Raw genomic sequence first — 23,990 nt, forward strand, 5'->3', positions numbered from 1 at the left:
CAATTGCCAAACTTGGGACTGAGGAGGACAGAGGAAACCTTCAGATACCTGGGGGTAAATGTGGGGCATGACACGGCCTCCACACAAAGACACCATGCAGAAGGCCTTAGAGGGTGTGGAGAGCTCCATGAGATTCTGGGATAAACTGCATCTCAGGGTACCGGGCAGGGCAGCACTAGCACTGTTAAAGATGGTGGTACTCTCGCGCCTCCTGTACCATTTCACTAATGTGCCATATGACATACCTAGGGGATTCTTTTGGCGGTTGGATGGGCTAAGGCAGACATTTCTGTGGGGGAAAGGGAGGAATAGAATTGCCCTAAGCACGCTACAGAGGGACTATACCAATGGCAGGATGAGGGTACCCAACTTCGAATTATACTACCTGGCAGGGCAGCTGCAATTTGTAGCGAATTGGCTTGGAGACGAAGTTACCCTGAACACCCAGATACTGTAACCAATGCTGAAACTCCACTACTTGAAAGAGGTGCTGTGGGTTTGAGATTTGGGACTACTGAGACCCTCAGGGCTATAGTAGCTCAGCAGGGACCTGTGGAAGAGAGCCTTGAGCATTTTGGGGATCCCTGACCCGTACTCCAGGTACATTTCTATAGCAGGAATCATAGGAGCAAAACAAAGTATAGTGAGACAGCTACAGAAGAATTGGCAGAGCAAAGGAATAGCCTTGGTCGGGACCTCTTTGACCGAGACAAGATGTTGGATTTTTCAGCCCTAGCGAGCAAATATGGGATACACATGGGGCAGTTTTTGACGCACTAGACAATGGTGGGCAGAATGGGAAGAAGATGGCCAGGTATAAGAAATGGGGGGGAATCCAACGCTGTCCTAGACACGCTGTATGACATGTCTTAAAGGACACACAAACACAGTGTCCAGGATTTATGACTTACTAGTAGAGGGGCTGGGCACAGAGGATATGGAGGTGTGCATGAAGTGGGAACAGGACGTGGAGAGGGCCTTTACAGACACCGAATGGCAGAGAGTGCTGTTGTACACCAAGAAAGCATCTAGGAATGCCAGATTTAAACTTACCCAAATGAATGTGACCCATAGGGCATACCTAACCCCGCACAGGATGTCACGCATATATAGGAACACTGCCCAGACCTGCCTGAGTTGAACCCAAGAGAGCGCAGACATGATGCACATGTTCTGGACATGCCCGATGATAGTACAATTCTGGCAGAACATTGCATAAAAGTTGAAGGGTTCGGGGGGACCCAGATGCATGCATGGTCCCCGGAGTTTTGCCTGTTGGGCCTGTTCCTGTGGGCGGAGAGGGGGGTGGTGGGCTGCTCACCTCTCCACAATGAAGGACCCAATCTGTATCCTGGCTAAACGTAGGATAGCAATGGCCTGGAAATCGACTGAGGGGCCCAGGATAGAGGCCTGGTGGGCAGACCTGAGACGCTGGTCACTGGGTGAGATGGTATTGTGGCATAGGGCGCTGCAGAGAGGAATGCTCAAGGGGAGTGAGGGAACGGAGGCATGGAACAAATTGACGCAAAGGATGTTTAACGGTGCAGGCATTGAGAACCCTGATACAGGGCCTAGAGGTGGCATATAGCAACCACGTAGTGGACCCGTAGATCACGTGATGGTAGATGATTGTAATAGGAGTACGCATACAAACTATGATAGGGAAATGTTGAAGTATGGAGTAAGAAATGTGAAGATATGTAATGTCCCCGAGAAAAATGTTTGAAAATGCTTTGTCACAGTGAAGGCAGCTGGAGTTTATGTTTGTTTGTCAATTAAAAGAAAAATAAATATATATATATATATATATATATATATATATATATATATATATTTTAAACTGTATCATTGAAGAATGAAAAATGCATTATGGGCTTCATTACAATGTTGCCGGTAGGCCGGCAGTGCTACTGGCAGCCTGCCGGCAACCTAGGCTTATTGTTTCCACCTGCAGGATTTCCGTCCTTTAGGACTCCACAGGAATGGCAACACTGAAGCACTGGCACTGTTAGTAACAGTGCCAGTGCTTCGTTGAAAATTCTGCTGGTAGGGGCCTGAACTACCAGCAGGTCAGGTCTGCCGGTAGTTCAAGGCCCCTACAGGCAGACTCTGGGTGACAGGGTCCGGAAAAGGTGCAGTCAATTTCTTTGGGACCAGGCCACTCATAATGAGGACGTATGTGTTCTTTTTTATGAAAAAGCAAAAGTACAGTATATATAAGTGTTGTGAAATCAGTTGGAAAGCCAATGCGCATACTAGTTTCTAAACTTTTCCCAGAAGGAGGGAATTAAAGAAGTAAAAAAATGGGCTATGATTGTGCTCTGTATTAACTATTTGGAATGAAGTGTAATGGTAGATCTGCATTGTGTGACAGGTTAATGGCCATGTCAAGGGAGAGGGAGATATGATTGCGTGCATCTCTCTCTCTCCCTCTCCTTCTCCCTCTCTGAACAAATGACCATCAGCCTCTGTCCTCGCCTCTTTTGGAATTCTTTCAGAGAATATGATGAAACCTGAATACAATGAGACTTCTTAGAAACTGGTCATCAATATTGGAACCCAGGAAGCTGCACCCTTTGGATGGAAACTAGGACCAGAAGTACAACAACGCACCTGGGCCCAACGGGCAAGACCCAGCTTGCAGCAGGAAGAGCAACCTCATTATCCAAATTGTAAACGGGCTGGATGTTACCCTTCCGAAGCTGAATGGAATACAAAACAGCTACCTCACCAATGCCAGAGGGGTTACAGGGGTGCACAGTGGGGCAGCAGCCGAAAACCCTGAACTGGCAAGGGACTGCATAGGAACAGAGGAGACCCAGGTAGACTCCCAAAACCCTGTTTGAAAAGAGACTTGAAAGGACAAGAAACAAATCAGTGAGTAAATGACCCCTCTGGCCATATGGCTGGCTGGAGGAAAACAGACTGGAACGATGGCGGAGCAAGAGGACTTTTTGAAATCTGAGGGGAAGTTGCAGCCCCCTCAAGAGTATAACTCCGATATGGATTGAGGGGAGCAGCTGACTCGGGGAACAAACGGGAGCTGAAGAGAAATCTTAGGTAGAAAAGAGTGAGCTATAAAAAGACTGCAATTTTAGGTGAGCGTGAAAGGTGTATGGTTGACGTCAGAAGAGGATGAGGCGGACCAAGAAACCGGCGAGGAGGGTGCAGCAGGTGGAGTTGGAAGTGACCGTTGGAGTGCTTTGACAGAGTGAAGGTAAGATGTTGGCACTGAGAGGGTGGTCCCAGTTTGGTTATATATGAGTGAGAGTCTGATTGAAGGGAGTTTTGGAGCAAGAGTAGCAAGGGGAGACAGAGCAGGATGGGGAGACCAAGAGTAGTCATGAAAGAAGGTTGGTATATGAAAGAGGGAAGTGAAAGGTAGGAGGTTTAATGGTGTGGAAGGATGAATCAGCACACAGGAGGTATGGTTCTGGCTATAGACCTTTATTGGTAGTAAAAATAAAAAGAGAAAACCCTGTCTGAGCCTTCTTCTAAGAGGGCTTTTCCTGCCTCATATAATACTATGGGGTGTGTCGGATATCAGCCTGAAGCAAAGAGTCCACCGTCTATTGTCCAACCCCATTTCTGTTCCTTACACTATATATTCAACTAAAGAAAAGGGTAGGTCTTCTTGATTCAGAAGAATGTTTTCCTCCTTCAGGATGAAGCCGAAAGTTCACTTCTGGCGATTCAAAGTGAAATGTTGTTCTTAAGGGATACAAATCAAAAGTCTCAATTAACAGGGGGGGAGGGGGGCGCTGTTGCGCACGGATCAAGATGGCGGTCTTCGTGTGAGCTCTGCATCGGAGAGGTGTGTGAGATCTCCGGGCACTCATACACTGAGTTTTAAAGTGTTTTGCTGAGAAGAACCGGTGATTCGGCGAGCCTCCGTGGAGCCGAGAGGCCTGACGACGTGTCTGCGGGGTCCGGAACGAAGCGAGGAGGAGGAGGAGCCCGTATGCCGTGTGGCGGCTCATTTGGATCGCCTCTCCTGTCTGCACATTATTCGGCGCTGTGCCGGGAATACCCGAAGCAACCACAGAGGGATGCGGGCGCTCCGTTGAGCGCCCGCATGCAGGAGTTGAGATCGGGAGCGCTGGGAACCATATGGTCTGGCGGCTTGGAGGTAGGATTCCTCTCCTCTGCGAGTGCGGGATGGCTGTGACCCCGTGACAATCCTGCTGGAGTGTGGTCCATCACTATCGGCGAGTGTATTTGGTTTCTTCCTTGGCCTCTGACTGACTCTCGGTGCCTGCGACTCTGGGAGGAATTGGGTCCGTGGACGGGGCCGCTGCGCCAGATTGCCAGGGCCCATTGAGAGGCATGGGGGCCACTTGACACCTGGCGGGGGTGCCGAGTTGTGGTGGCCCTGAGTTTGCTCAAGTGGTAGGTGCAGCGAACTGTGACGTACATCATTAGCGGTGGCGGCAGGGGTGGCGAAACTGCCGCAGATTGGATATATTGGCTCGGGTGCGCCTCTGATAGAGTCGCCCCCCCACCTTTTTTTTTTTTTTTGCATACATATCTATTTGCGTCTTTGGATACTCATTTTGGGAGGCCGCGCACCGCACTATGCCCAAAGGTGCTATATCTAAGAAAATGAAAGGCACCATGGAAAAATTTACCATCCAACCCCCGAAGGTGGGCGACACTACCGGGACCAGTACTGAAGCGACCTCTTCTGAATCACTCGCGGCTGCGCCGACTATGGACCCTCATGCGGTCTTCGCCTCTATGCAGCAGGGCTTCGAAGGTTTGAATGATAAGCTTGATGGGATAAATATCAATGTCTCTTCAATTAAAGGTCAGCTGGAAAAGGCTATTAGCTGTATTACAGAGGCGAAGACCCGGATTGGGATGGCTGAGGACACTCTTGAGGGCCTGAAAAATACAGTTACTGAAATGGCTAAGGATCTGGGCACCGTGAAGCTCAAGTGTGAGGATTTGGAGGCGAGATCTCGCCGGAACAATATCCGCATCATTGGGGTGCCCAAGGATTCCCTGAAGGGCCACATGGAGACTGCAGTAGAAAATCTTCTCAGAGAACTGTTGGGTGATCCCGGCTGGTCACCCATGTTTTTAGTTGAAAGAGCCCACAGAGCGCTTGCTCCTTGTCCCAAACCTGGAGCGTACCCAAGACCTATTATTGCCAGGTTGATGAATTACAGGGATAGGGATCTGGTGCTCCGGGCGGCCAGAGACAAGCAAGATCTAAGATTGGGCTCAGCTACTGTCCGAATTTTCCCAGACTACATCTTGGCGATGCAGCAGGAATGTCAATCCTTTACTGGAGTTAAAAAGATGCTGCGAGACAGAGGTGTCTCATATGCTATGCTTTATCCCGCCAGGCTTCGGTTACAATATAACAACAAGACTTACTTTTTCACAGTCCCAGAGGAGGCTGTCACCTTTGTGGAGTCCACTATTCCAGTCCCTGTCGAGCGGTCACAGAGGGATACCAGGGCAGTCAATGAGTGATAATCCTATGCAGATGTGGAGAGGCCCGTATGAACATTTTCAGGACGTAGGCCGGATCTGATACCTAACTGTATACATTCGTTTTCATAGAGTGCATAGTACATTAGCATTGTGCTGTAACATGTTGTATTGATTTGTTATGTTGTACATACGAGCTACAATGTGTGTTAGAAACGCAAGAGGAACATGTGAATGGTTAGTAATTGAACCTAGACTAGCCCGATGCAGAAGCACCCCTGAAAGCGGTTGCTGGTTGTAGTATGGGGGGGAATAGAAGTTGGGGAAGGGGAGACATAGTCAAAGTTAGGGGGACTATGAGGGTGGGGGGTGGCGATGGTTGTTTGGCGTTAAAGTTTAAAATACACAGTCAGATATTAAAATGCCACGCATTGCTGGAACGATTTGCAGTTTTATATTTCCACATATAAGACAAGGTGTGTTCTATGGCTGAGGTAAAGTCAGAGGGGATTAAATTAATCAACTGGAATGTGAGGGGTCTGGGAATCCCAGTGAAGGAGCGGAAAATAACGGCACAACTTAACAGAATGAGTGCAAAGATTGCTTTTTTACAGGAGACACATTTGTTGCGTCATCAGGTAGATAGGGTGGCGCCTGGATGGGGCAGGCATCGCTTCTCCACGACATATTCCTCCAGAGCGTGAGGTGTTCTTACTTTAATTCATAAATCATTGCCATATACACATATGGATGCTGACTGTGATCCGGAAGGGAGGTACGTGATAGTACACGGTGTACTTGCTGCGACTCAGGTTCTCCTAGTTAATCTATATGGTCCGAATATGGACGATCCAGAGTATTATAAAATAGTATTCCAGAAATGCACAAGGTTTCCTAATGCGCATATAATTATGGGGGGGGGGGACTTTAACACCATATTAAATGCCCAGCTAGATCGCACTTCCGAAAAAACCAGGACACTCACACAGGCGGCACAAACGATATTGACACACATGACAGAAATGGGGATGAGGGATGTCTGGCGCTCTTTATATGGTGTAAAACGTGCATGTACATTCTATTCCTCGGTGCATGACATGCACTCAAGGATTGATATGTGGTTGGTAACCCAAGACACTATGGGATGGATATCTGAGGTGGGAATACTGCCAAGAACGCTGACGGATCACTCTCCGGTGAGGATTTGTTACAACAGTCCTGTGGAATCGCACTGCTGCACACTTCCAGGAATCGATACCCGTGACAGCCACGGTTCAACCCAGAATCGGGACTCTCAACATGGAGGATCCAGAGACTGTAAGCCGCGCACTAGTTGTTCCCGCTCCCCGGACCGCGGGATTAGCTCCGCCCCCAACTTCCGGAATGGTATTTCCGGCAACAGGAACTTTAGCACTACGCGTTGCTTCTCTATTCAGAGTCGCGCTGCGCATCGTAAGTTCGCTACCTTCTTATCTGAAGATATTCTTCTGCTGCTTTTCAGTGGATCGTTCCTTGTAGCTTCAATCCTTTTTGTCTTTCCTTTTCCGTTTCCTGGAAACTTAGAGATCTCGATTTCTTTCGGAGCCCAGCAGATCAACAGGAAGTCACCTCCCTGTGTTCCCGACTGTTCTCTCTGGTAGTGTTTTTGTTCTGTCCAGCTATTTGTGTTTCCGTGTCTCTCACAGGGTTTCCTCCTTCTAAATCTTGCTCATCTATTATGTCAACATTAGATTTCAACTTCAGACCTCCTATTCAGTCTTCAGTCCCCTCGAGCTCAAGCCCTCTATCCTGCTCATTACAATTCCTCCTTTGGGCTATCACCTGTTGGTAAGACTCCAATTCCTACGACATTCTTTGCATCTTCGTGTCTTTACTTTTGGACATATCCTTACCTCTTTAATATTATATAGGCGCATTGCCAACTTATCACATCCGAGAAAAAGAAAAGCTTAGAAGGGAATAGGCTTGTCAGGGTAAGCTGCCTTTCTTATCCCTACCACTCTACAAATTGGAGATTCGGTATCTTTACTTACCTGAAATTCTACTCTGTTTCTATCAGAATCCTCCCTGACAAGGTTCCGGTTCACAGCCCAACCTGTGTGACCCTCCACCAGCCGCTGCAGGAATCCACGCTCCCCAGCAGCACCTCACGGGGTTTTTTCCCTTCAGGGTTTCCGCTGGAGACTTCACTTCAACCTAGCCTTTGGCTGGGTTTGAGAGGGGTTTTCAGGTAATTCCCTCCTGCTTCTATTCAAAGAGAGCTGACCATCACGGAGGTAGGTGCCATTTTCATCTGCCGAGAGATAATTTGCTTCAAGTGCTTTATTAGTATAAAGTTATAACAGGATTACTATACATTTCCCTGAAGTGTTCCTGCGCAGAACCCCTTGGAGATTTAAGGCTGAGGCTTTAGTGGATCAGGTTTATAAAAGCACCTTAACCGAACACATAGATGAATATTTTGTGAGGAATGAGGGTACTGTGAACTCCCATGCGACATTGTGGCAAGCCTTTAAGGTGTACATCAGGGGGATCGCCATAGCCACAGAATTTGGGGTCCTCAAGGTTATCCGTAAAAAGTTAAGAGCTTTGGAACAAGAGATAGCAAGGTTGCAAGCCCAGTATGCGGTAGACCCAGACCCGCAGATAAGCCTAGACATTAGAACACGACTTGAGAAATATACAGAAGCAGCGGAACGTGAACTCCGATACTTCGACCGGCCGTTGGCAGCCAGGCGATACAGGGAGCAGGAGAGACCTGGCAAGTTACTGGCGAGAATGGTGAGGGGGGAACGTGGTGCCACTAGTATACCTTGTGTCGCGCGAGCCGATGGCAAGGTGGTCAACAGTCAGAAGGATATTAGCCAAGTCTTCTGTAGTTTTTATGCACCCCTATACTCTCCGCAAAGCACGGCCACAGAGGAAAACATTGATAAATATCTTGCACGGATACCTACCACTCTTCTCTCTCTTGAGACAAGAGAAATCCTGGAGAGGCCCATTACTTATGAGGAAATATCTGCAGCTATAACATCACTGGCCAACGGTAAGGCTCCTGGCTCTGATGGGCTGGGAGCGGAATTTTATAAAGAATTCTCCAATGTCCTGGTGCCACGGCTTATGGAAGTATGGGCAGAGGCTCTTGAGACTGGGATGCTCCCGGAAACGACTTGAGAGGCAATTATTACGTTGCTCCTAAAACCTGGGAAGAGTCCAGAAGAGTGTGGATTGTATAGACCATTTTCTTTAATTAATACGGACGCAAAGATGTTTGTTAAGATCCTTGCCACGTGATTGAAGCCCTTGATGCCTTACATGGTACACCGAGACCAGGCTGGTTTTGTAATGGGAAGATCTACGGTGATAAATGTTCGCCGCTGCTTCATGTACTTGCAACTATTCCACAGGATATGCATGGTGTGGCGCTGGCCCTAGATATGCAGAAGGCGTTTGATACTGTCTATTAGCCCTTTTTATTTAGAGTGTTGCACAACTATGGCTTCGGTCCGAACTTCATGAAGTGGGTCAAGATACTATACATTGTGCCCTGTGCTAGGATATGTATTAATGGTAGTCTATCGGAGGTTCTAGAATTGGCAGGTGGCACCCGTCAGGGCTGCCCGCTGTCCCCTTTATTGTTTGCGCTGGTGATCGAACCTTTAGCTGATCTTATGCGGGTACATGGTAGAACATTGGGTATCCCCTGGATAGGTGGGATAGAGGTCATTACCCTTTTTGCTGATGACATAATGCTCTATAAACGAGATCCATCAGCCAATTTAGGCAAGGCCCTCCAATTGGTCCGTGAGTGTGGAGACTATTCTGGACTTAAACTGAACACTAGGAAGTCAGAGATTTTCCCTCTTACTGATGCCAAACCGGAACCTGCTGAACTTTTTGGGCTTGTCTGGACCCCGACCTGGGTTAGGTATCTAGGGGTGGAGATTGCGTGTACTGCGCAACATGTGCGTTTCCTCAATTATGCGCCAACTGCGGAAGCCTTGTGTATTAAACTTGAGAGATGGAAATCGCTCCCCATTTCGCTGATGGGTGGACTGGCTTTGGTCAAAATAATAATTTTATCTAAGCTATTTTATTTATTCACTACCATACCGGTCTGGCCAGGCAGGGATTTTTTTCAATAGAATTCGGGGGGCTTGCACAGCATTTGTATGGGATGGTCACCCTAGGCTTAGCTGGGATAAACTTACTCGGTCGTACTCTCAGGGCGGATTTTCCGCTCTGGACTTGCAGCTCTATTATATAGCGCAGGCATACTATGCTATATACTGGGTGGAATAGGGTTCGAAGGGTTTATATTCATCTACTGAAATGCACGCACCTACATCACAGAAGCTCCTTCATAAACTTGCTGATGCTAAAAATAAATATGACAATACTGTTGACCCTACGCTGGCGACATGCAACGCTTGGGCTAGAATGCCAAGACCCCCAGCGTGGGAGGTTCTTTATCATCCAAGTATGCCATTGTGGGGAGGGCATTATCTTCCTCCAACATTGGACAAAGCGCTTGCTGCACACTGGCGGGGTGAGGGTATACTGTGGTTTGGAAACCTCTTCATAGATAAGAGCTTTATTAGTTGGTAAACGATAGCACCAATTATTGGTGACACCCCCACACAGAGATTACAGTATTTACGACTCCGGTCGGCCATGGCGGGGGTATGGAACTCCTTCCCAGCAGAACCTCCGATACATCCGGGGTTGGGTTACCTGTTAACAGCAAAGGAGATGGAAGCTTCCACCCCCGCATTATACAAAATAGTACAGACCCTTGGAGACCCCCCACCTATGGGCGATAGGGAGAAGTGTGAAATTGACCTGGGTATAGTCATCACTGAACAACATTGGATTAAACTGTGTTCTTTGACCAGGAAAATCTTGCAAAACTCGAGATATCGACTAATACATTATAAAGTATTGCATAGAGCCTATTACACACCGACTAACATCCAAGCCATATACCCTATGTCGGATGGTAAATGCCCTAGATGTGGAAGTGACGAGGCGGGATTGTTCCATATGCTATGATCATGTGAGCGGCTGTCACAATATCGGAATGATGTATGCAGGGCACTGGATAAAATGGCAGACAAACCGATTGTATGGGATCCGGGTGTGTGTATGCTGGGCACAATTGAGAAGATGAATACGACATGGCGTAAATTGCTTAATCTGGGGTTGGTGGTGGCTAAAAGGGCTATACTGATGCGCTGGAAGAGGAAGGACCCGAAACTGTGATGGACTGGGAAAATGATATGTCTTGGACTAATGACCGCAAGGAGGTTTATGCCGGTCTGTTGTTGACGACCAGCAGACCTAAAGACATTTGGGGACGGTATAGACAATATTTAATGGACAAATGTGGAGAAACAAACCATGAACATAGGGATGAGAACATTGCATGACACTGGTAAGCAGAATGTGGCATTGTCATATTTAAATGTATATGAAAGTGTTCTGACTGTGTTAAGATAAATAAAGTTTAAAAAAAAAAGTAAATGAATGTTCTTTGGAATCAAGGTTCAATAAGGCACATAGAACAAAGTTTTGTATGTTCACAATGTCCAGAGACTCCATAAACACCAGAGGATACATATCACTTCCCCTGGTCTTTTCCACAATGATCCGAATGATGCAGATAAAACAAAAGTCTCTTGTATCTTCACTGTGTCAAGAGAAGGACCCCCCTCCTCTTAATTCCTCTTTGCAATGTCCACAAACACCAGGGTCTCTCTCCCTTCCCCTGGTCTTCGCCTGATTCTTAACAGTGTGTATTCGGTTCACTATCCTGACAGGTATTTTTGTCATTTGGTCCCAGACCCCTGTGATAATGGCTTCTCTCTCTTTTGGCTCCCAGGCCCCTAGGGTTTTATGCTTTCAGGTCTCAGACCCCTTTGGCTTTGTACTTCGTTCACTATCCTACCAGGTGTTCTTGTTGTCTCCGTTTCTCCTTTGGGTACCAGAACCCTGTGGCTTCTTGCCCTCCGGTCCCACACCCCTTTGGCTTCTTGCTATTGGGCCCCAGAATGCTTTGGTTTCTTGTTCTTGGGTCTCAGAACCCTTTGGGTTCTTGCTCTTGGGACCCAGACCCCTTTTGCTTCTTGTTCTCTTGATATGGGCAGCCCGGTCTTGCACACTCCCAGGGACTGCCACGAAGAAGGTGGCTTTGGAGGACCCTCCGTATTGGATATGGGTCGCTGAACCGTGTCCCAATGCAGTAGTGTCTCTCTGGGTTCCCAGCGAGCCTCCCGGTGTCCCAACCCTTCCTGGGTTGCTCCCTGGTCTCTGTTGGTTGCTTATGTGTCTCTGCCCCCTGTTCAGAGACCTTCTAATGCGTTGGAGTTCTGTGGTAGCTCGGCAGCAGCTTTCTGCTTTCCGGCATCGCGTCCTAGGCAGACCATGCTCTCCAGCTCTCGCTCAGCTGGCGCTTCGATTTCCTGCTTCCAGACACGGTCCAACCACAGTGAAACTCTCTGGATCATCTCTGCTCGTGGGTAAGTGTCCCTTCTGTGATTGCTTTGCTCGGCTCCTGATCGCTGGATCTGCAGCTACTGGTTCCTCCAGAGAGGATCTCACACTGAGTTTGGATTTCCCTCTTCTATTTCATTCTCGTCTTGACCAAAAGGAAATCCACAAATACTAGACTGCTCGGTAGGGTTCACAGAGGTGCTCTCAATGCCTCCGCACCTCCTCCCCCTCCTCCTCCGAGTACTGATCGTGAGGACTCCTAAGTGAGTCCGTTGGATTCTTCCTCATCCCAGTATTCCCTACCTTACTGGTTTAAAGTAAACAGATGGGGACACTAGGGATGGTGTTGTAGGGCTTTAAAAAGGAAGGCTGGTTAGGGTTAGGTGGGCTATGGGGACACCACGTTCTCCCGGATTGTCACTAATCCCATACGGGCTTTATTCTCCACGAGAGTCACCCGCTGAGCACCAACGCCACAGGAACTATCGGGTAGTGGCCTCACCTCCCTGGCATCATGGAAAGGGACACCCCCCAAGGGGAGAAGCAACAACATTCAGGGATTCATTGCAGAGGCATATAGAAGCAGAAGTAACATTTGGTAAGGGGTTAGAAAAATGAGGGACCAGAAGGGAGTTGGCAGGCAGAGACAGGAGACTGGGTAGAGCGAGAGAACAAGGAGAGATCAGCTGGAGGGTGGAGACAGGAGAGGGGGAAGAGAAGTAAGATCAGTTGGAGGAGAGAGCAGTAGGATTATGGAGCGCAGAGACAGTCCCTGCAGAGAGGGAGAAAAAAGGAGACCGGCTAGGGCGGAGAAGGTCAAGAAGTATCCATCGAAAGAAGACAACCAGACTGTCCTGCTTTATCCCATAGAAGTCCCAGAGGGATTCAGCCAGAGAAGGCTACAGCCTTTAGTCCTTTGTGGGGCAAGGGAGAGAATTAGACATTAGGGGTACACTGGGTGTGGTCAACCAATCTTGGAACAAGTAGGGGTGGAATAGGGTGTTTGGGATAGGGAGGTCAGAGCCCCCCTTCAAGAGTGAGGGAACATGTACTGATATTGCCCTTAGACTGGGAACCCCAATTGTTTTGTGCACTTATTTGTACAGTAAAAGTTGAAACGTATTGGTTGTTGTGGTGGGATTCATTGAGCACATGTCACAAATGCATTAAATTGTTAAAACCTCCGACTGAATGGGAGTGATTTCAATTGTTGTATTTATTTATTTATTGCATTTTTACATGCCCACACCCTGGGGTATCAATTGGCAATAATTGGTCAGGAGAAGTTACAACATATATACAGTAATGCAGAATATTTACAATGAGCATTTATACAACACGTGTGCAGCATTATTTACAAGTTCTGAAACTGCGAATTTATTGGTATCGGTTAAATAACCAAGTTTTTAGCAGTTTTTTAAAGCCATTGAAGGATTCCTCTTTTTTTGATGCTGATCGGGAGGGAGTTCCAATGTTTAGGGGCCAGTATATTAGTTCCAATGTATCTAGGGCACAGTAGCACTACTGTGAGTGGTAGAATGCACAGGAAACAGTAACATATACTGCTTTGTGTCACAGTAAAACCAGTTGTTACTATTACCCAATCAAGTGTACTCATTTTACCAACCTCTGACAGATAAAGGCTTGGACCAAACAACGGCATTGAGAAATGAAATCATTGACTCAACTGACTGGATATCCGAACATATTATCTGCTTTGTCAAACACATACAGCTAATTGCGGACTAAAGTACGGGAAGTATTCAACATTTCTATAGTGAACCTGAACTCTCTTCCCATCAGACAGAAGGATGCCATACAAATACCTAGAGATTCCATGTCCTCCAAAACCAGTTCTGTAGCACTGCTCGTTATGCTTTCCATGTCTTCGTCCTGCATTCTGACTTTTCGTTCTCCTTTATGCCTCCAAACACAAGGCTCATCTACCTAGATGCAAAGTGATTGTTACAAGTAGGTAATCAGAGTATGATCAGTGAAAAACAGCTGCTTTGTATTAGTGAGGTTAATTAAATTAGGCTAATGTTTGCCTTTTTCCCACTGCTGTCTGCCCTTGATATTTTGCTAATTCGCTTGGGAATCCTTGAATCCAATATCTTGATAGAAGCGAGATTCATTATACAGCCAAAAATACCAGAGTAGTTTCCGGAACGCGGCGCTCCACGTGGCAATAAGCCACGCAGAACGCTGCGTTGTGGAAATTGAAACAGTAATGAGGACCAGTTCATCTAATTACTCAGGTATTCATGGCTGTATCTGAATGGCCTTGAGATTCATAATTAATAAATCTGATGTCTATCAAGAAATTGGCCAAAATAAGAGCATAAATGAAAAGATTAAAGAACATAGCCTCAAGCATAACTCATTGGAGGGACTGCATTGATTGAAGAATATGGATACATATATATATATATATATATACACACACTGATGAAAAGTTAATCAAGAATGCTATTAAAAGAAGATTCAGATACCAGGTCTGAGTAAATCATACAACAAATCTCTGTTTTGAGGATAGGTTTAATACATATTAGGAAATATCCCTGAAGACTTTTGAAAGGTTAAAACACGCATTGGCTGTCCGAGCACAACATGTATATTTGAATAGAAATATACAGTCAAGAGTAACAACTCAGAAGTTATTATAAGTATAGCAAAAACATTGTGGCTGTGGCGCAGGCAGAAGGTTAGAGTAATATATTGTTTGTATTTGTTTAAAGACCTTGGGCTTGAGACAATGCTTGCCAATCATACCATAAAATATATAACAAACGTAGTTCTTTCAAATAATCGATTGGATACATTTAAGGTTTGGTAGATAGCTCTGTCCAGTTAAAGGCCAAATTCCATGGAATACAGTTTGGTAAGTTTTGCATTTAAGGGTGGTGTTTAGGATAAGGACTAGATCTAGGATGATGTTCACCATGATGTTTGCAAATGCTGGCAGTTGTGATAAAATGAAGCAGTAAAGCATTACAAAGATGACAGGCTTTATTGGAGTGGTTAATGTTATGTGAATGTGTGCCTTGGGAAATATGAAGTAAGATCTATGAATTATGATACATACTGAAGCAAGTGTTGATTACAGTTGAAAGGAATTTCGGATGTTAGATTACATTTTAAATTAAAGTTACGACTTTTTCTTCTTATTGTGCATTTTGGTTAACAAAATCCTTAAACACAAAACGTTAAACAATTTCAAAGAAAACCACAATTCCATCATTTCCACAATTTCATCATACAATCATACCATGAAGTTCTAAAACATATATAAAACTAACAAACTTGTGCAAAATATATTAGTCAATGAACAGCAGAACACATCTTCTGATGGCACTTATAGAATGCACACTCCATTTTGTTTTTCCTCCCGTCCATTATATGACTGCTAGCAAGTACTTTAAAGCTTCCTTCCACACATAATAAACCCAACACCAGTGATGGCAAACAAGTTTTCACTGTATAATGAACTCCAGAATTGGTCTGTATGTATGTTGCCCAAATTCAAGTGACCAATTGAGCAATCCTACTGAAGAAAGTTTGAGATGAAAGATAGAGAACTGAAATATGTTGAGGCATAAAACTAGTAATTGCGTATACTAGATATGTATTGTGATCCTGTTTGATCATACTTCATTTCTAAATGTTAAAGAAATTCTTAGCCTGAAGTGTTTTGATGTGATTGGCATATCACTTATGAATGGCTGTTATTAGATCATTAACCTCTTTTGGCGTCACTAGCACTTTAATTTTATATTATTTTATTTTTTTGGAAATGTTTTTATTGGCTTTTGTATGGTACACAAGTCAAACATTTATATAGCTTCTACATATTAGTATCATTGCCAACTTTTCTGTTTATAGTTACAACAATAAAATAACATTTAACATTAACTGTCTTTGGTGATGTAGTTCAGTGTTCAATTTGTCTCTTGGGTATGGGGGGTATAGGTCCGATTCCGTTGCTCACATCATGGGGATGGGACCACGAGTAGTTTCTGTCTTGTGTATTCCTGTGATACATTAAGCTTTGAGCGTGTTCTGCTTACAGTTTCAGGGAGGCATATCATCGGATTGGAGGAACATGTCTGTTATGAGCGCTTTCCATGCTTTGTATGTGATGCTGTTTCCCTCCCCTCCTCCCCGTGAGGCCTGCAACCCATTCTTCTGTTTCCGCTGTAGCCCAGAGCTCCAATACTTTGCTCCATCTGTCAAATTCCGGGCCAGCTTTTGATTTCCATGCCATTGCAATTGTCCTTTTTGCCAGCACGCACACCATGTCCATAAGCTTCACTATGTGTTTAATTTTACTTAGCCTGGGGTATGTGCCCAGAAGGCACTCCTTCGGAGTCCAGTCGTATCTATTCATGCCTGCTTTTTTGCATGCTTGCTCTATTTTGGCCCAAAAAACCTCTACTTTCCCACATCCCCAAAACATTTGCATCAGGACCACCCCTTCTTGTCCACACCACGGGCATACCGGCTTAGTGTGCTTATTGAAGCCTGCCACTTGGAGAGCTGTCATATATGTTTTGTATAGTAAGTTCATCTGCACCGAAACCTGGCATTCCTAGACACCTCTTTGGGATGCATCAGTGCTCTTTCCCATTCCTCATCTGTAATGGGTACTCCTAGGTCTTTTTGCCATCTTTCTTTAAGTACTGTGCTACGGGGGTTGGTCCTATTTGTGATCTGGTGATAGAGCCTGGATACAGGGTTCCATCCGTCACACAAGTTATATAACTCTGACAGCGGGGGGGGCACCTCTAGTTCTTCTGGCCACCCGTCCCATTTCTTTTTGGCCACGTGTCTTATTCTCTGGTACCATAGAAATTGACCTCTTGGTAACCCATCTTTTTCCTGCAATGATTATAAGTCTCTAAAAATTCCCTCCTCATACATATATCCCCAAGTGTACAGACCCAACTTTTCCCAGTATCTCATGACAGAAAGGTCAACCTCTACTTTGCCCATGTCTGCCATAATCGGCACGTCAGGTGAGTAGGGCTGTCTAAGTCGTAATACAGTTTTGACTCTGGTCCACACACACTTCTCCAAATCTAGTAGCATAGGGATTGTCTCCAAGTAGGTTGATGGGTTCCAGATAATTTCTTTCAGTTGTGCCGGGGCTATCAAGTGTTGCAGCAGCCCTGTCTCCGCTGTGGCGTTGTCTGACATCCATCTAGCCACATGGCTATAATGTAGTGTTTGTGAGGTTAGAGATCATGTGTGGCGGGACGCCCCCCATAGAAACTCTTTGATCAACGCATCAAGTGTACTGAAAAATGTTTCTCCGATATAGTGGCACATGTTTTGAAAATAGTATAGAAACCTCGGTAGGATGATCATCTTGGTGATCGAGGCTCTGCCCATCATTGAGAGGGGTAGCTTGGACCAAAACTTCATCGAGTTACGCAGGCCCTTTATCATTGCCACCATGTTGCAGTTGTGTTTTTGTTCTGACGTGTGCATAATTTTGAGCCCTAGATACTGGAACGTTTCTAGTTGCCACTGTATTCCCACTACTGCAGATCGCTGGTTTTCACACCCTTAGTCCCGCTAACGGAAATATGCAAGACTTCTTTCTACTGAAGCGCATCCCCGAGTAGCGTGCATAGTTGTCTAGCACCTCCAGTACCACCAGAGCATTATATTGGGGATCCCTCAGATAAAGCAGGACATCATCAGCGTATAGTGAAATTACATGGTTCCTCCCTCACACCCATATCCCTGCATCGCAAAATTGTTTCCTTATGTATATTGCTGCTGGTTCTAGTCCCAGGATGTATAACATGGGCGACAATGGGCAGTCTTGCCTGGTCCTCTCCTTATATTCCAAGCTGCCGACACTGTTCCTCCCGTCTTTACCCTGGCTGTCGGATCCTTGTATAATATTGTAATCCACCTCACAAATCTTTCACCAAACCCAAACTGTCTCAGTACTTGTATCATCCACTTCCAACATATAGAATCAAACGCTTTAATGGCGTCGAGTAACATCACTGCCAAGTGTTCCCCATCCTGCCCAGTCTGTGCCATGATGTGTTGTAGCCGGCGTAAATTGGCTGTTGTGTTGCGACCAGGCACAAACCCAGTTCTGGTCTTCATGTATTAGGCTCCCTATTACTCTAGCTTGTCTTTTGCCCAGTATGGCGGTCAGAATCTTAATATCATAGTTGAGCATGGCCAGTGGGCGATATGAGTCGCAGTCTTGCACTGGTTTATTCGGTTTGAGGATTGGAACTATTAGGGTTTCCCTCGTACTCTTTGGCAGGATCCCCTTCTCGTATGCTTCCATGTACACCTCGTGCAATAATGGGGTCAGGGTCGGCTCATACCCCTTGTAGAATTCAGGGGGAAGCCTGTCGCTTCCCGGGGTTAGTGATCTAATGGCCTCCGTTACATCCTCTGGTGTGATAGCCTCTTCTAGTGCCTCTCGCTGTGTCTCGCCTAATTTTGGCAATTCGATTTCTTCTAATGTGTCTCGTATATCACCCAGCGGTATCTCAGTGTTGTGTGCATATAGCTTAGCATAGAAAGCCGCAAATGTGTCATTTATTGACAATTGCGTCCTGTGTAGTACCCCTTCTTCATCCCTGAGCTCTGTTGTTGGGTGTCCCGGGTGTTCCCTCTTACACAACCATGATAGACGTCTACCGGATTTGTCTCCTTCTTTGTGTGTCTTTATTGTGTGTGTTATGTAATCAAACTTGGAGAGCCACCCCCACGCCTCTTGGCATTTGGTTCTGGCTTCAGCCAGTTTCAGCTCTTCCTCTCTGATTCCCAGATTGTTGTTCTCCACCCATTGTATCGCCTCCTCCCGCTGTTTTAATACCCCTGTGAGCATTTTTCTAATACCTCCCACACCTGCTATAATTTCGCCACGCATCACCGCCTTCAGGGCTTCCCACATTATGTTCCATTGGTCTACACTGCCTTGGTTGTTCTCTATGAACTCTACCAGCTTATTCCCCAATAAGTTGTGCCAGAGCAGGATTGGGGGTCTAGGGCCTGCCATTGCCCAGTGCATTAGTAGGGGTGAATGATCCGAGATTGATCTGCCCAGGTATTAAGGTGACTCTACTTGTGCCAAGTGTGCCCTGTCTACAAAGATGTAATCGATCCTGGTGTCCAAGCCATGCGGGGAGGAGTAATACTAGCAGACTTTGTCAGAGCGGTGCCATTCCCTCCAAACGTCCACCAGATCTAATTGTGCCAGTGTTGTGTCGGGCGCTTGTGGGGCTGCCTCCCCCCGCGTTTGTGGCGGCGCAGATCTGTCCAGGTCCAGATCTTTGATGCAGTTAAAATCGCCACCCCATATAAAGAGGCCTTTCCTGTGTTGGGTTATCTTGGCTTGTAGCATATTCAGGTGTGCTGGTATACCGTGGTTGGGAAAGTAAGAGTTCACTACGCAGATCTCTGCTCAATGGCGCCCCAGAGTACCAGGTACCTTGCCTCTTTATCCGCTTCCACCCCCAATAATCTAAAGGGCACCTTGGGATTAACCCATGTGAATACTCCCCTTGCGTACTTGAGTACTTAAAGTATGTTGCCCTGTGTCTGGTTCCCCCCCCCAGTGGTCCTTTAATTTAGCCATGGCTTCCGCCGTGAGGTGTGTTTCTTGGAGTAAGGCTATGTCTACCTTTTTTCTGTGCAGGTAGGATTTGATTCGGTTTCTACGTAGATAGGTGCCCATCCCTTTCACATTCCAGCTCATTACTTTAAGTTGAGCTGCCATCTTTTGTTGCAATCGCCTCTGTAGTCGGTGTCCCAGACCGCTTCTTGCGTATCGTTATAGTCGCCATTTGGGGCAGCTCCATCAATACCCTGAGTCGCCATTCCCCGGTCGTTAGTGTTGCTTCTGGCCCCCTCCATCCCTTCTCATCTCGAAGACTTTAGAACATTGAAAACAATAAGAACAATAAACACAAACCAAATAATTGTGACCAGCGACTGCATCCTGTCTGCCGTGCTCACGCGCCCACGCACTGTCCTGTCCCTTCCGGGGCATCAAGCGCGAGTGTTCTCGTGCTGGCAACAGGCCCGCACCAATTATTTCATGGGTTAGGTCTTGGCGTTCTGGCAGGGAGCCCGAGCATGTCCCTCAGCCGTTTTTGCTTAATATGCTATTTCGACTTCAGTGGATCTTCAGTGTGCAGTTCCTTAGAAGCTTTCCAGTGCAGCCGCTTCCCCAATGGCCGCGTGTTAACTGACATTCTAGGTCCTCAAGTGACCGGGTCTTCCCCGTCAGCCAGGTTGTTGTGCTCCAGCCACATCTGGGCTGCTGCTGGTGTTTCCAAAAAGATGGCTCGCCCTTTGTGAATTATCTTTAATCTGGACGGGTGCAGTAGCATATACTTCAGATTTAGCTGGTTGAGTAGTGTGCTTTAATCGGGACAAAGGAGTTTCTTGCTCTCTGCACAGCCGGCGTGTAGTTGGGATAGATCGTTATCTTGGAATTGCCATGCTCAATCACCCCGCCCTCCCTAGAATGTCTGAGCATGATCTCTCTGTCCTGAAAGTTGAGGATCTTTGAGATTACGGGGCGTAGATATGAGCCAGGTGGTGGTCTTTTTTGAAGTGATCTGTGGGCCCATTCAACCGCAAAACCCTGTGATAGCTTGCCCGCACCTATTTCTTGTTGTATCAGGGTTTCCACATATCTCGTCGGGTTGGGGCCCTCTGTGCCTTCCGGAATCCCCAGTAGTCGTATATTGCTGCGTCTAGCTCGTCCGTCAGCGTCCTCGGATCTCGCTTCCAGCGTCGCGACTTTTCTTTCCAATTCCAGTACTCTGGCTTTCAAGTCTACTGTGGTCTCTGTTGTATCCTTGAGTCCGGTTTCGGTGACTGCTATCCTCTCCGTCAGATTTCTGGCATCCGGTCCCATCAATTGCATGTCTGATTTGATCTCGTCTAACTTCGTGTCTATGAATGTTCTCAGAGCCGCAATGGCCTCTAGTACTTGAACGTCACGACTGTTGGCGTCCAATGTTTTGTGGGTGTCAGGTGTAGTTGCACCTTCTTGCTGTGTAGGGCGGGTTTTTGTCGCCGCAAAGGAGTCCATTATTGTGGTCTTTGTTTTGTCCTTATTCAACAGCATTGTTGTTTGAGTGTGCCGCTGAGCGGTTATCAGAGAAGCAAGACTATGGGACTGGTACCACACCTTTCGTTTTGGGTACTGTGCGTGACTGTTTGGTCTCACTTGTGCTTTGCTTGGGCAGTTGCTGCTCCTTTTTGTTAGTTCTGTGGCACGGTTGTGTCCAGTGGCAGGGCTCTTCAAAGTTTTGCTTGTTGGTGCTTTTGCTGCCCTATTGCTGTTTGCTTATCAGGACCTTGTTCTTAGTGTTATAGCAATGTTAGCTCCACAACCCTGCTTGTATTCGCTTTGCAGTGTCGCTTCTCGCGTCGCCTGCTTGTGTTACTGCGTAGCGCCTTTCTAGATGTAGTGGGTTTGTTAGATGGTGTTTGCTCGTCAGCGTTCACCCACTGTTGGCGGCCGGATTATCTTGTTGTGCCAACCACCAGTCCAGTTTTAGCCTTGTTATGTCCTCAGCCTCTCATCTGGTTCTCTTGTCTGTGGAATGTGCAGCTTCACGCTTCGCCCTGGGGCCACACAATCCGTGCTTGCTAGGTGTCTGGGTTTTGTCGATGATTTGTGGCGCGCATCCGGGGGGGTTTGTGCTTTCTTCCATGTCTGTGCACGTTAAACAGATTGCCAAGATGTATTAGGCAGCTCTGTGATGAAGAGCAGAGCTCGCTTCAGTGTCTTGGGCAGCTGCGTTAATTCTACGGTGTGACTTCACTATGGTATGGTCCTGGTGGCTGGCCCGGCTACCTAGAGCGTGTGCAGTTTGTACCCTCCATTCACCCGACTTGTGTTTGCTGCTGGGATTCAGCGACCCCTCAGTGCTTCAATACAGCCCTCAGTAGTGCCCAGCTCAGCCAGTTACTATGGGCAAGTGCAGTGCAGCGCCCCAGCCTCTAGTGTGCCCCCCACTAGCGTAGTTCCTTTGTCCAAAGACCCCCTGGGAGGTGTCATGTGCCCCTGTCAAGGATAGGGACCGAGGCATATGTTATCAGCGTTTCCCTGTAGGGGCTTTCAGTGAGGGGCCACCTTGCTCACTCTCGCGCTGCACTATGAGTAGAAAAGGAGCGGTGCCATCAAGCTGAATAATGTGTGGCTTCAATGGTTAATGGCCCCACCTTGGTGCGTCTCTCACCTCACTCATGTTAGGGTGGTTGCTGCTGCTCTCCGTTCCGCGCTGCGTTCTGTCTCCGGGGCACTCCTCCGCTTCTGCTGCAGTCCGCTCTTGCCGGGTTGGGAAGCTCAGGTTTCTGACTTCCTTGGCGTGGCCGCTCCTGTTCGTCGGGCTGGCGTTCGTGAGGTCCGTTAACTCGCCTCCCGCTACTTGGCTCACTGCTTCAGTCCAGGCGTGTCTCAGGGCTCATCAGAGTCCTGTCTGCACCTCGACACTCTGGCTCTGCTTTCACTGCGACGCTCGTCGTCCCCCACGTGACCGCAGCTGTTGACTCTCTCCTGCACTTTAGGGCTGTCCTGTTCCTATTGGGTTGTGTGTTTGTTTATGTTCAACACATTCAGCCCATTTGGACGGGTGCCGCACTCTGCAATGGATGTTCGTCACGCGCCGGGAGGACTTGATTCAGACTTGCCCAGGCAGCTTATTCTTCAGCAGGCCGACGGGAGCTCCGCACCCATCCCCTCACTTTGGTGTGGGCTCCAGCCGCCATTTTGAGAGTCCCGTGGGGGAGTCTTTCCCAGAGGTCTATCTTATTTTTCTCCGCTCTGATTTTTTTCAGGTTTGGTATGCACAGGCGGGGGATCGCCTTATCTGTCACTGGTGTCCTCCCCTTCACTGAAGGTGCCGACTGTCCGCTGTTAGAGGATCAGGTTTTAGGATCCCGGCTGGAGCTCAGTGCCTCAGCCTAGACACATCATGAGCGCCAGGCCATGCCCCCCATAATTTTATATTGTTTTATGGTGTTTAATTGCCTTTGTATGGATTATTATGAATACAATGAACTTAACTTTGAAGTATTCATTGACTTTTGGAAGTGCTGTTGTGTATAATTCTACCTCGTTGCTCTATATTTTTCCTCTTCAAACCCCCAAATAACTAGAGACAGAGAAATCACTATCCTTGTGGTAAGTGGTTTTCTTTGGGTCTTTCCCTCTTTATATTAATGTCCAACTTTGACACAAGATCTGCATATGCCTTTCTGTACTGCAATCCTAACACACTACTTTGTGTCACACATGGTGGCTAGATTCCACATGTTCTGCACACAAGCAACACAATCTTTCAGCATATTGGACTCCAACTCAGAGTGTATTTATAAATGGGTAGGATGATTAAACTGAGATATATGATGAATTCCTTAATCTTTATTGTAAAGGGCTTGAGAAAAAATGGGCAGAGCCTGTCTAGTATACATGCCTGTTGCATATATTCCTTGTAGTGCCTTTTGTTGCTTAGCTTCTGGAAAGAGACAGCCCTGCCCCACTCCCAGGTCTTTTTCTTGAGTAAGTCGAGATATTGCAGCATGTCAGGGGGATGCGATAATTGGAAGCTAATATCACAGTGGGCCATAGCTGTTTTTGACAGCGAATCAAGAAAAGGATTTGCAGGTCTCTACATAAATTCTCCACCACCAGATTCAGTAACTTAGTGCCGTCCCGGGGGCACAATCTTAGTGCACAATAGAACTTGCATCTCTTGACGAGCCAGTGTGCGTAAAGCGAGCGCACTCCATGCTCAAGTCGCAGGGCCTCAACCGATATAGCATTGGGTACCTTTAAGATAATTCTTAGTAACCTCGCCCAAGCCTATCTAACCAGTCCACATGAGCCTCTGCCAGTAATTCAAGGTCATATGTCAAAGCAGGAATACTGCCTGTCTGGTATATTTTAATGAGGCTCTCTGTGTTGTTTAATAGCATCACTGAGTCATTATAAGTCTCCATTGAAACCTGCACGCAGCAATCGTTATTTGAAATACCTGACAGCAGTGCAGTATGCGCCG

General features: G+C 46.9%; 1 protein-coding gene across 2 annotated transcripts in view; it reads right to left on the bottom strand.

Annotated features, from left to right (window-relative positions):
- Window positions 1-23,990, bottom strand: part of NEMF (nuclear export mediator factor) — a 1,733,781-nt gene that overhangs the window by 564,902 nt on the left and 1,144,889 nt on the right. For both annotated transcript variants that reach the window (XM_069637407.1, XM_069637408.1), the window contains one exon: window positions 13,758-13,878. In XM_069637407.1, coding sequence (XP_069493508.1) covers window positions 13,758-13,878 — 121 coding nt within the window. The remainder of the gene's footprint in view (window positions 1-13,757; window positions 13,879-23,990) is intronic.

The sequence above is a fragment of the Ambystoma mexicanum genome, chromosome 14 (genome assembly GCF_040938575.1).
Source record: "Ambystoma mexicanum isolate Mex_15411 chromosome 14, UKY_AmexF1_1, whole genome shotgun sequence".
Lineage (NCBI taxonomy): Eukaryota > Metazoa > Chordata > Amphibia > Caudata > Ambystomatidae > Ambystoma > Ambystoma mexicanum.